The 13615-nt window shown below is 39.7% G+C and overlaps 2 protein-coding genes across 4 annotated transcripts in view; one reads left to right on the forward strand and one right to left on the reverse strand.

The window, feature by feature from the left end:
* cenpp (centromere protein P) overlaps positions 1–13615 on the forward strand; it is a 55676-nt gene that overhangs the window by 37545 nt on the left and 4516 nt on the right. The window lies entirely within an intron of this gene.
* On the reverse strand, positions 421–9986 carry ecm2 (extracellular matrix protein 2, female organ and adipocyte specific). Its single transcript, XM_066672439.1, has 10 exons — positions 9897–9986; positions 8444–8675; positions 7034–7222; positions 5662–6390; positions 5184–5299; positions 4345–4480; positions 3016–3173; positions 2567–2706; positions 1912–2238; positions 421–1360 (listed from the first exon to the last, which is right to left on the reverse strand). The coding sequence occupies exons 2-10, from the start codon at positions 8664–8666 to the stop codon at positions 1192–1194; spliced, it is 2187 nt and encodes a 728-aa protein (XP_066528536.1). The 5' UTR covers positions 8667–8675; positions 9897–9986; the 3' UTR covers positions 421–1191.

Genomic DNA, 13615 nt, shown 5'->3' on the forward strand with positions numbered 1-13615 from the left:
GTCCAAAACTGAAAAAGCTGCTGATGCAAACACATCTTGTAAATGTGTAATCTAATACCAACTGGAATAGACATTTCCTTCCTGCCCATTCTTCCATCTTTTTCAGTTTTTCTGTAATACACTACATGTTCAAAGGTCTGTTGACACTAAAGTGCAGCTATTGATGATGCAAACAACATGCATAATCTCCATAGAGATAGCATCAAATGGAATGCTCTGGAGCAGCTAAAAACAAGACTAAAGTGACCATGCCCTATGTTGTTTGTGGGCTAAAGACATTAAAGTAGATTAAATGCCTCAGTGGATGTCTGTGATTGAATTGTGCAGACATTTTGGAAATTCAGTGGAACGCTTCTTTGGTAAAATAATTACTTCTGTGTGTTTAAAAATGAAAAATGTTTTCAAGTTATGTTGATGCATTTTATTAAATACCACATTAAATACAAAAATTCCACTTTATTCTGAGCCAGCCAAGTGTAGTGGTAAATATGAACCTCAGTTTTAATTAGTAACATATCTCTGTTGAAAGGAAACATTTGCTTTGAAAAGAAAAAAGTGCACATGTAGAATGGAGCTCATATTATTATTGTTGTTATTAATGTTATGAATACTGCAACAATAATTCAGCATATCTGTACATGGTTTTTCAGTCAGTAGTAATTGTATGTTGGCCATTCTAGTGGTGTTATATAAAACACATTCATGGTAGAACGATTGTATGAGCTATGACCTTAATGAGTGTATTAGAAAGTTCATTTTTGAGAAGCCATGTTTTTTTTTTTTAACTAAAAAAAAAAAAAAAATTCTAATGACAGATTCAACCTGAAACAGAATACTGATGTGTACAGAATCATATCCCGTCATGCTCTGAAGGCTTGAATATTCAGTTCTATCCCTTTCCTCCTGACTGGCGCATTGGAAAGTTAAAATCATAGTAAAGCTGTTTAAAAAGATGTCAACAACCGCAGACATCTGCTGAAAATATTCCACCTACAGGCGAGAAATCCTGACTCATCCCTCATCTCTCAAAGCCAATGAAAAAAAGTCTTCTGTCATAATGTCTTTAGTACATTAGACAGTGATCTCAATGCAATGCAGTATTATATACATCATGCATCATTTTGGTAGACCTTTAAACCTTTGAGATTAAAATGAACATACTTTCTGGATATTCTGTTTAAAAACATGCTGTTATTTATTCCTCTGAGGCTTCAAAACAACACTGGAATAAGATCTGACACAAGAGAAAGCTGCTGGAGGGATTTTCCGAGCATCGATTAAGTTGTTCTCGAGGCGCAGAGCTACGAGGTGTGAATCCTCATCGTTCAGCGGGTCGCAGATATTGTCCTCTCCAATGTGCCTGTCGGATCAAACATTTAAAATGCTCATCATCTGTAGCAGCCTGGAGGTATTTGTAGAGTTTATCTGCAGTTGTATGTCATGTCAGATTTAAATAAATACAGAACAATGCCAGGAGATTGTAGCATCTATTATAATATTTCAGTCTGTACGCTGAATAAGTAAGAGCTACAATTAATTAGCAATCATTTTGGCTCTCTTTGGAAATCAATAGATTTTTTCGTCTTCAGGTTCATACAAACGCTCCTTTCACAAAACAAAACATTAAAATGAAGCTGGTTTGTACACTTACGCAGTTATAAGATGCACTGCTAACAAAAACGCTTTCTTTAAGGTAAAATTAGAGCCAGTTGTGCTTGGTTACACCTCTTGCCCTCCCCAAGCAACAGCTGTGACTGGTATGAAAGGATGTGTTGTATTTAAGATGATGGAAAAGATTTTGAAAACTTATTTTGGCATTAGAAGCTAGCAGCATTAGTACAGATGTTGTTGGACCATGAACCGTGACTTTAGTTCATTTGATGTGGAAGAAACGAGAGGAATTAATCATACCTTATGTTGTTATTGTTTAGTCTGAGGAAATGTAGTGATGTCATCTCGTTGATCCCATAGGGGATGCTGGTCAGTTGGTTGTGGTCGAGACAGAGCTCTGTCATAGTGTTGAGCGCCCCAAAGAAAGATTCCGGTTCCACACCTTCGCCGTCCAGTTTATTGAAGGAGAGGTACAGATACTCAAGGCCAGGCTCCATATGAGCAAACACATATCCTGGGATCCGTTCAATCTTATTCCCGACCAGCCCCAGATGAACCAAAGACTTGGGCAGGAAGGATGGAACCAAATGTAGCTTGTTGTGCGAAATATCAATTGATTCCAGGTTCCTTTTGAGAAATTGTGGAGAATAGAGAAAGAAATTGTGGAGAAAGAAATAAATCAGATATGAAGATATTTAACAGAAAACATAATACATTTGCTGAGCTTCACACTTTAAAACATACATTTCTGACCCGCTTTTTAAAATATATCTGCTCCTTTAAATGTTGTGCTCATTGAATTAAAATACTTAAAGAAGAGAATAGAGACTAATAGTGAAATGGAGAAGTTAACAGACCGTAAGAGATCTTAGTTCTGTCAAATTATTATTAGAAGTTCTATTCTCTAAAACTTTTTAGGCCATATTTTTTTCTATTAAAGTGCTGCAGCACATACCTGTGATCAATCCAAGCTAAAGGTGCAATCCTGGTTTCATCTATGTTATTGTGTCGTAGCACAACAACGTTGAGGTTTTGGGTTTGGTTAAAAGCTCCCTCAGATATTTCCTCGATTATGTTGTTTTCAAGGTGTAACTCCTAAAAAGACAAAAAACAAAAACAAAGAAAAAATCTGACACAGTGTAGTATGATTATCTAAATGTGATGATTCTTTTACCTCGAAAGGCCTAAGCTTGGCACACATCCAGTGTTGCGGTAAGGTTCTAATTTTGGGAAGCCATAAATTACTCGGTTGGTTTCAAATGATTACTTCCAGGTAAAAACAGTGCTGTTTTTTTTGAAGAGTAGTTTAATGTGTAGTTCTATTGCTGTTTTTTCTATGTCAGCTACAATGAAGAATTTAACTTATCGGCATTGTGTATAATTGACCCTGTTGGCAAAAAATACCTGCAGAGTTGGCGGTAAACCCTGAGGAATGGTGCGGAAGAGGTTTCTGCCCAGCCGTAGGTAGGTGAGGTCTGACAGAGGAGCAAAGGCTTTAGGATTTACGCTTCCCTCATTGAGTAAATTCCCCTCCATTTCCAAAATGACCAAAGTCCTCAGACCTGCCAATAAATGTGCCAAAAATTTAAAATCATCCTTGGAGAACACAGTGCACCCATTCTTTAACCTGATGGGAAATAATTTTGGCTTTTTTTTTTTTTGATAAGCCCCAGACAATTTGTTTCATTCATTCATTATCTGTAACTGCTTATCCAGTTCAGGGTCACGGTGGGTCCAGAGCCTACCTGGAATCATTGGGCACAAGGCGGGAATACACCCTGGAGGGGGCGCCAGTCCTTCACAGGAAAACACACATATTCACAGACAGTCACCCAGAGGAAACCCACGCAGACACAGGGAGAACACACCACACTCCTCACAGACAGTCACCCGGAGGAAACCCACGCAGACACAGGGAGAACACACCACACTCCTCACAGACAGTCACCCGGAGTAAACCCACGCAGACACAGGGAGAACACACCACACTCCTCACAGACAGTCACCCGGAGGAAACCCACACAGACACAGAGAGAACACACCACAATCTTCACAGACAGTCACCCGGAGGAAACCCACACAGACACAGGGAGAACACACCACACTCCTCACAGACAGTCACCCGGAGTAAACCCACGCAGACACAGGGAGAACACACCACACTCCTCACAGACAGTCACCCGGAGGAAACCCACGCAGACACAGAGAGAACACACCACAATCTTCACAGACAGTCACCCGGAGGAAACCCACGCAGACACAGGGAGAACACACCACACTCCTCACAGACAGTCACCAGGAGGAAACCCACGCAGACACATGGAGAACACACCACACTCCTCACAGACAGTCACCAGGAGGAAACCCACGCAGACACAGGGAGAACACACCACACTCCTCACAGACAGTCACCCGGAGGAAACCCATGCGGACACAGGGAGAACACACCACACTCCTCACAGACAGTCACACGGAGGAAACCCACGCGGACACAGGGAGAACACAGCACACTCCTCACAGACAGTCACCCGGAAAAGGAATCAAACCAACAACCATAATATGTGTGCTCCCATTGATGGTGGGAGAGAGTAACCAAGTCGCAACCAAGAAACATCTCTGTAAACTTTTCCGTCTCTACTTTAACATAAAACATCCTTACTCTCTTTACACGTGCATGACTGTTTAATTCATTCTCAACAACCTCAACCAACACCTCAATCCAACAGGAGTTACCTTCAAAGCTGTTTTCTTCAATTTCTTGAAGGTTGTTTTCATTGATCTTCAGTTCTTGTAGAGTATGTGGAAGCCCTCGAGGAACAGCTTCCAGCAAATTTCCATCCAAATATAAACGGGTTAGAAATTTAAGATTCTGTACACAGAGGCAGACGTTTACATGAAATTAGTGCAATAACAGAAACGGTAACATCAGACACAAGTTTTCTTTTTTGTTTATAACTGCTGAATTGGAGATTGTATTCAGTTGTATTCCAACAGTGATAATGTAACAGTCTTCAAAACCTGTTATTGTCAGGGAACAGTGCACAGTCTTATGTCAGTGATCAGACAGTTTATGTAATCAACTATAAGATCTGTTCCCACTGAATCTTGATTTTACCAGATGGTAAAATATTCATCAAGTTTGAAACTGACAGATTTTCTGTGCTGCACTTATTCGTTCAAAATCCAACCAATCACAGCCCCGTTGTCCGGGTTTCAGTCTTTGTTTTATTTTTCTGAAATGTAATAACACAAGGTGCTTTTCCTCACAGACTTCAGAGCACAAGTGAAAGTAAAAACGAAGAGAGCTGAATAGCGTGAGCTCTGTAATATATTTCTCTTGATCATGTGCCATGGAATTCTGTTTTTGTTAGAAATGTCTGTGAAAAGCTTATTCTCAGCACAGGGACAGAGCTTAGCACAGATCTTTGCACACTGGTGAATTCAGTGATTGTCTTTCAAGAAGTAAAGGAGTGTTTTGAAATATGCTGTTGTTACTGGTCATTTTGAGAATTTATGTAAATATTCTTTTGTTTATTATTCGACCTGTCGGTTACATCACTTTACACACTTACTCTGAATGCTTGTGGGTCTATTCCAGATGACAAGAGCTTATTTTTTCCCAGGTCTATCCATTCCAGGTTAGGTATACCATTGAATGCTCCTCCTGGAATAGTAGTGATAGCATTGCCTGTGGATTTACAACAAACAAGAGGTCAAAATGTTTAATCTTCATGAAACAATCTCAGGTATGTTAGGAAATATAGCCTATAGGATTATACGCTGAATTCAAATCTTCTTGTTTAAGTTAACAGATGTCTAGACGTATTATGGCATTTTGTGCTGGTCTTTTAGAATGGTATCTTTCCATTGGTTTACTTAAGTTCCTGAGTAAAACACATGGAGAGCTTGTAACCAAAATGAAGTGATGTGTGTAGAAGGATCATATCATCATGTCATTCACCACAAAGTGATTATTATACAGCATTCGTTTACCATTCATCATTTACAGGACTTTATTTTGCTGTAATTTTGCTGCTTTGGCTTCCTTACCCTGTAAATTGAGAGACTTGAGCTCAGGGATGGAAAGCGCAGGAATGCTGGTGAGTTTGGCGTTCTCGCAGGAGACAATGACATCAGATATTGTGCAGCCTTGCGGGAGCGCGTATGTTATCCTCTGAGACTCTTCATCATCCTCTTTCACCCCCTTCCCCTCTTCGTCATACACCCCTTCCTCCTCTTCTTCTTCCTCCTGACTGGGCCCTTGGCTTTCTGGGGGTGGGGCCGATAAAGGTGGAAGACTTTCCGGTGTGGGCTGATACGACGGCATTTGGAAGACATCGCCTCTCAAAAAGACAGTATCGTTTTCCTCTTCCTCACCATCTTCCTCTTCTTCTCTGAGTCCACGCTGGGCTCTCTCTGCCGCCTCCTCGAAGGCCCTCAGCATCTCTCTTTGCACCATCTCCATCTTCTTCACCCTTTCTTCCTCTTGTCGTCGGTGCTCCCCCATCCTCTTCCTCATCTCCACAGCTGCAGCCCTTTCCTCCTCTTCCTCTTGCAGCCTCCTTCGTTCCTCTTCTTCCATCTGTTTTTTCAGCCTTTCTGCCTCTTTCTTCTGCTTCTTTCTCCTCTTCCGTTCTGCATCTTTCTCGCGAATACGCTCCTCTTCCTGCCTGAGCTTATCTCTCCTCAGACTCTCGTCTGTCCCTGTGTGAACGTGTGGAACCGTACCATAACTTGGATCATTAGGAATTGGGGAATCGCCGGAGTTTTCAGAAACATCTGCAGTTGTGGATGAAGCACATTTATTGTGATTAGAGAGAGGGAAATTAATGAAAAAGGAAAGCACAGAACAGAATGAAAAACATTACAGAAAAAGCTACACTACAGAGTATGTCTCACCCAGCATTTTTTTTTCCTGAAATTAAAGATATAATTGGAGATTTTTACTCATTTCCCTCAGTGAGAGCCTGTACTCTTCTAGGTGAAATTTACAATTGGTCTTGCATCATTTCTGTGAGCATTTGATTGCATTAAGCCAAGAGAAAAGTCAGCTGATGATATTGAATGATTAGTTCTGGATCTTAAATTCCAGCCAAACTCATCACAGAGGAATCGGACGGAGCCTCATCACTCATCCAGAGAACACAATTCCACGGCTTTACAGCCCTCTAGCCCACCCTTAGCATTATTCATGGTGACTTTAGTCTCAGCTGTAGCTTCTGAATTAATTTTACAATTTCCTGTGGAGATTATCCAGAATCTATGTGCAGTTTTATGTTTGTGTCCACAGTGAATGAAATTTAAAGTATCTGACTAAATTTGGACACAGTGTACAAACCGAAGAATGGGGTAAAATGTCACAAATTTGATATTTCTAAAAATATTTAGAAGAAACGTGAGTGTACTAATGCAGTTCTGATACCTGGGTCGATACAAACTGGACAGCACTCTCCAATTGGTTGAAATTTGAGTTGGCATTGTAGAAGAGGGCACTGTAATTCACTGCATGCCACTTCTCCATTGGCGCATAAGCAGGTCACACAGGGCTTTGGTGACCACACGGTTTTATCAAACATTGTGATTCCCTTAAATACACACTGCCCCGAGTTTCCTAAAAAAAAATTAAAACAAAAACACAAGTTAATGCTGTTTAAAAGCAGAAAGTTAACATGAGCAATTTATGAAGAATTTTAAAGGACGTTTACTTCAACTTCTAGTGCTCTTAAGCATAAACATATGGTACAACCATGTTCTGTTTTCTGGCATTTTGCCTTATTACATTTTAACATTTTAAACAGTATGTACAGACATTGAGATGCAAATATGAAAATAAACCACAGATTGGCTAGTTTGATAGGTATTTAACACACAATTTAATCTGTTATTTATACTATTAATTTATTTGTGTGTTGTAAAAATACACTTATGTAATGAATTGTTGCAAGACATTGCAACAATTATGTTCTTTGGGCCAAGAAATATAAGCACCAGATGCTTTTTGGTTTGTTATTTTTGATATTGTCCCAAGTTCTTTGGAAGTTGATTCATATTAGGTTTGTATCATATTAATCTGCATTAATTTACATGTTAATGAACATACATAAATACATATTTACCAAGTATTTTATGAGATCTCACATGTCATGTTGTGGTGTGATGCTGGTGTTAACCACAACTACAGTGTCTCTCTCTGGCTGCCCAACTTAGACATATAGCCAATAATCATGCGGCCAGTGTCACTTACCACCAAGGGCAGAATGGTCATGTAAACCACTGAAAGTTTGCTTTAAGAAAATACCACAAAGCTTTAAGAGTGTGAGGCATAATCTGAGCTTAAATCTGAGAAAGGTCATTCGTGTTGTAGAACGTGTTTTTTCTGCTTTGCAAGATGGAGTTGTTTATAGAAAAGAGAAATGATCCTAATCAAGACATTTTCAAGACAATTATGTTTTTTGTTTTTTTTTTTGCTTGTATCTTATTAGAATAATAAAAAATAAATAAAAACGTCAGTGTAGTGCTAAAGGTAACAAGAATTTCTTGTTTTCCAAAAACTAGTTAATACCTTGTTAAATGATTGGCAAAATATATTTGGTTCCATGTTTCATCTTGATTCAAACTTGCAAACCATTGCATGTGCGTAACACCTAATTTGGAAACTGCTTCAATGTCAAGTTGTTGATTTGCAAGACTGTATATTGCAAACTCTGCATAATACACATTTAGTAACCTCAGATTCCCATCAGAAATCCTCCACTGAAAGAAATATTTGATGCTGTGATAGACAGCGTTCATTAGCTGAGAATAGCAATGATGCACTTAATTTCACACTAACCTGGAAGAACGTTGTAGTTAGGCCTTGGCTCCTGGACCCCTTTATAAGACTCAGTGAAAAGTGATGACCCATTATATCCACTGTTTGTTGGCTTCTTGCCTTGGCGCACCATTTTCTTCCCCCTCCTTCTTCTTCCTGGAGCCAGGGGTCGGTTCTGGTCTTTGGCGAAGCTGAAGCTGAGGCAGCAGAAAAACAACACGGCGAATAAATGCCATAGTCTCATGGCGGAAGTCTGTAGAAACAAAGAGGTGTCTTAGCCTTCATTGTCCTTAATATAGCCCTGTTAATACATAGTTTCCATAATAACAAGTCTAAGAGTAAATGGCCAGCTTCAGCATCGCAGTGGTGTTTCTTTAGCGACTTTTCAGCTCGATGAATATAGAGCCCTTCAGCACATCATAGTAAAACTGTAAACTTACAGTAGAGCTGTGTGTTTAGAGGTGGGGTAGGTGGCACTTACAGGTTTTTAAGTGTTATGTTCAGAGTTAAAACATAACACACATTTTTTTAGCCCTGATAATCCCTGAAAAGCTTGTAATTGGTAGGCTTGAGTGTATTAAAATCTCAGACTCAGCTCGGCGAATCCATGCTTTTTGTCTTTGGTGCATTGAAAGAGCAAATAAAAAAATGTAGGAATATATCATTTTTTATTATTACAAAACATTACTAAGAACAATGCATGAAAATGTTTTCTAAACCATAGAAACATTAAATATTAACACCACAAGTGCTAACTACACAATATGACATTTAAACAGTTATTGTTGTGAGAACAGCTTGACGGTACGCAGTGCTGGGACACGGTACGGTTGTGAAGGGGGCTAGAAATGCAAACATCCATAGAGATGTGTCAGCAGTGTGGACTCGACCCTCAGGCAAAGCGTCATGTGGTGTGCATTAAATCAGATCTGGGTTTGCGGCTAAAGAAAAGAAGAAAACAGAAAAGTGGGGCGGGAAAAAAAAAGGAAAAAAGGGGAAACCAAGGAAAGCATTTTAATTAACAAGCTCCGTAGGATGACAAGGCTCAGATGGAAAGAATCCCCCCAATGAGCTCACAGCAAGAGTAAAAATATCCAGGATTGATGACATCCTTCGTGGACGTGCGTTTCTGAGCTCAGTAATAATCTCCGTCTAAAAATAAGGATTCTCGTTTTTCAAACACTGCAAAAGATACTATTGTGATATCAGATCCTGCCACCAGGACAAAATGAGGCTTTTAAAGAGCTGGAACTAAACTTCTTTCCTGTCCATATACTAAGCGTTAGGTTCTGTTTCGTCAAAGTTAAGACAAGTTTGTTTGTGTGCATTAAAAACCCAAAAGTCTCATGCTATCAAAACAACATGCACATTGTAAAGTAAGGAAAAAAAGTGCAGTTTTATAGTAACACACAGTGTTTTGCAGCATTATTAAGGACAAGAGCTTAAAGAGAGCAGAGAGTCATTTGTACATTACCAGTGGTTTGCAGGCAGTTTTGTGAGGCCAAATATTTCCGCACTTTTCCCAGGCCACGAGGGATTTGCCAGAAGTGTTAGGACAGCGCTGCGCCTGCTCGGCTGCTGAACTGATAAATGTTTAAAACAGACAGGGCTGAGCTCGCTGGAGAAGCCAGGGCTTGCTTAGGCAACAACTTCTTCAATTCAGTATCTCAGCATTAGCTCAGGACTAAGATACATCCTCTTTTCTTTTTTCTTTTCCTTTTTTTTTTGTTAGGGAGAAAGAAGTCAGTGATTTTCTCTGCCTTAATTACTAGGCTATGGAGGTGTACTTCACAAAAGGGGTGCCATGGGGCTTGTCATTAACTCGTATGTTAAAGACATCCTTTTAGGGCAGAAAAGAGCTTGTAAATTGTACACGTTCACTATTCATTTGAGGCCAGAGGCATTGGATACACTGAATAGACGTAAACTGTGGCGCTGGTTAGAGATTTTTTTGTCTATAGCGCTGGAAGAAATAAAAACCTTTTTTGCAGAGTGATGCTTTTGTCCGGCCCCATCTCCCATTTCATGGGAGGGTGTAAGGACAAGCAGGCGGTCCCCGGCTTCAAATGGACAGTGGGGTTATGTCTGGTCCATAGATTCCACTAGTTTGCAGTACAGCGACATTTTTCAGTGGCACTTTCCTGTAAGTCAGCGTTCATAACTAGGCTTTTATGAATTAATCTGGGGCGACCAATGTTATAAATGCAAATGAAAATGAGTAGCACTTTTTATCAAAGACATATAACGAGGCAAACTACTTAAAACAGTTACCCACAACATAGGCCTGGTCAATAATTAAATATTAATATATATCGCGATATCAGATAACAATAACAATGATATGATTTTTAAACATATTTTCAATATTTCAATACTGTCACTGACTGACGTTCATTAAAGGGCACTTTCCTCAGTTCAGCACTCAATTTAAAATTTAGTATAAAAATATAACTATTTACAAACCCAATAAGTTTATATTTGATGGTGCTGTCATGTTTCTTTTTGTTATTCTTTTGTTAAGTTTTTCAGTGTATTTTACATTACTCACATCGATATTGGAATTACAGGAGGTTCTCGGGTTACGTGAGTCCCGAGTTACGATGTTTCGTGGTTATGACACATCTCCCATTTACTGTATAAAGCCTTGTTTCGACTGAAGTGGTTTTGCGTCGTAAACGTCGTAACGTGAACTTCGTGTTTGTTGTGCGCGGCGGAAGAATACACGGTTACGCGGCTCGGGACCAAGGAGGATAGGTGTTTGGATAGGATAAGTGCTTACAGTATGTTATTTACGTACAGTATGTACGTATGTTACGACTTACACCGAAAATCGGTTTTCGACGCGACGTAGGAACGGATCAACGTCGTAAGTCGAGGACCCCCTGTATATAGTATTAACCAAAATTAAGAAATATACCGTGTCAGCTATCGTAACACTGTCTATTGTCAAAGTGAATAAAGAGCTTATAATGAGAACACTGTTGGAATAAAGCCTTTCTAAATGTTTGTTAGTTGTTATTACATTACTTTCCTACAAAGAGCTAATCCCGCATTTAAGTTTACATTTATGACCATTTCTCTCAGTGCTGTTACCTAGCGCTTTACTAAAAAATGTTTACTAAAAAATGTCAGGCAAAAACACAGATCTAGGAGTAACATCTTACCACACTGTGCCTGACCCTCACAGACCACAAAGGGTGTAAAGATCAAGGAGTTAGAGCTCCAGAGACATGTAATTTCAGTGATGACAGAGATTGTGTTTGTCTCTTTTAACAAACAAAAAATGTAGCCTTTGATATGAGCAGAAGTGCTGTTTTGTGTTGAGGTTTAACGGTCTTTAACAGATCGCGTCTATATTTAGCCTCTGTGAATTTGAGTCTATGAACCAATTCCACAGTTCACTTTTCCAGGTTTTCTGTTGCACATTCAAACCTAGAAGATCAGATCATGTTTTAGTTCCACACCTCCTCAGTTATTCTCCTTTTCTCGCCCTCATTTCTCCAGCCTCCATTAGCTAGACTTCTCCCCAGCTTTGTGTTACTGTTCAACAACATTTCAGAAACTCATTTAGTGGCCCCTGGATGACCGCCCAGCTGATATGACCCAGCAGTGTTTTGACGATTAGAGTAATCTTGCACCATTTTTATTGCCCACTTTATCATGTAATTTTCACATGATGTAAAGGGCAGCTGGTGTCTTCTGATTACCTCGAGTAATTCTTACAGGACAAGAGCCAGTCCAGAGGATTTGTAATGGATGGCCTTGAAAGCTGTGAGGACTGTGGAATTAAAACTCCAGCTCTGATCTGGAGCGCCATGTAATATCTTTAGATCCAGAGACACACCGCTTTCTGTTTTCAGGCTACAGTTGAAAGCCAGTGATTCATGTAACAGGAATTCACAGCTGCTGCAGAAACCAAACTACTGTACACTCAATGTGTCATCATCAGAGGAACTCCTCCTGGTGTTCTGAGTCCTCTCTGAGATATTTTAAAAGCCTGGCCATGTGTACATTGTCTGTCTTTTCCGTTCACCTTTTTTTAATTATTCATGAGAACACAGTCTGTCTGTTTACACACAGATATTCCATTATTTATAATGTTCTGTATATCGCCGCAAACCACATAAAGCCCTCAGCCCTGAAATCCCTCTGAAAGCAGTCATAGCAGGCAGACTGTGAGATTTTATTATTTTTCCACTGTGGTAGCACTCGGTTGGTATCAGTACCTTATTCCCCCTTATTTCCCCCTTGTTCCCTTATGGATTTTTTTCCTCTGTTTTATGGAAGATTTAGCATTATGCCAAAAAGCTGAAGTACTCTGCTGTGGCATGTCTGGAGTCAGCGGTTTTTACAGAAGGGAGCTGTATTTCTTTCCTTAAATTCAGCAGGGTTCCTCCGGGCATCTACCATTTAAAGTGCCAATTAAGGATTAAACGTACCTCACATTAGTTTTTACAGGTTTTGATCTGGCACAGGACAGCGTCAGGCTGCATGCAGGAGAGCAGGAGAGTGAGGAGGTCAACCTTAGAGTGTATATATGATTTGAATATGCACATTATATGTCTAAAATCTGTACTCACTAACTATTTTAATATGCATCATTGTGGACACAGATGCAGGCAGTTTGTATAATATCAAGAAATGTTTGGTGCAGCTTTGCAAGAGCCTAAGGTCACCATTCTCAGTGACAAGAGCCGGCGAGAGTGGCATAATACCGTCCAATTGTAACTGACGTTAATAATGTTTATGTGGATGAATGCTGCCCAGGATTCTCCATATCAACTTCAGTGAAATGTCTCCTCTTGTGATTAGAAACAAAAATGAGGCCCTTACTGAATATTATGAATATTCAGAATCTGCATTTGTAAGAAGCAAATGTAGTGTCTTCACTTGTTTCTTTGATATTCACGTAATAAATAATCAATATAAATGTACACCATGCCATTCTGTCAGCAGTAACCACAAAATCTCTGCAATTTAAAGTTCAGTATAATAAAGTCAGTGTGAGAAAGGCTGTATTGTATTGCAGTGCAGGTCTGACATTCTGACACCTTAATAACCGATGACAGGAATCCGCTGAGGGCATAACGTGTCTTTCCAGGATCAGTGAGTAATGGTCAGGTAGAGCTAAGGACTGTAAATTAATGGCTGAGTTGGGAAGCATTTGAAAACATGAGCTCAGACCTGTCAGTG

The sequence above is a fragment of the Hoplias malabaricus genome, chromosome 5, assembly GCF_029633855.1.
Source record: "Hoplias malabaricus isolate fHopMal1 chromosome 5, fHopMal1.hap1, whole genome shotgun sequence".
In the NCBI taxonomy this organism is placed as follows: Eukaryota; Metazoa; Chordata; class Actinopteri; order Characiformes; family Erythrinidae; genus Hoplias; species Hoplias malabaricus.

Coding starts and splice junctions, on each gene's coding strand:
- ecm2 (XM_066672439.1), bottom strand. CDS start 8,666: ATGAGACTATGGCATTTATTCGCCGTGTTGTTTTTCTGCTGCCTCAGC. Junction 7,223..8,443: donor TAACTACAACGTTCTTCCAG/GTTAGTGTGAAA, acceptor ATTTTTTTTTAG/GAAACTCGGGGCAGTGTGTA. Junction 2,707..3,015: donor GTTTACCGCCAACTCTGCAG/GTATTTTTTGCC, acceptor TTGTCTTTTTAG/GAGTTACACCTTGAAAACAA.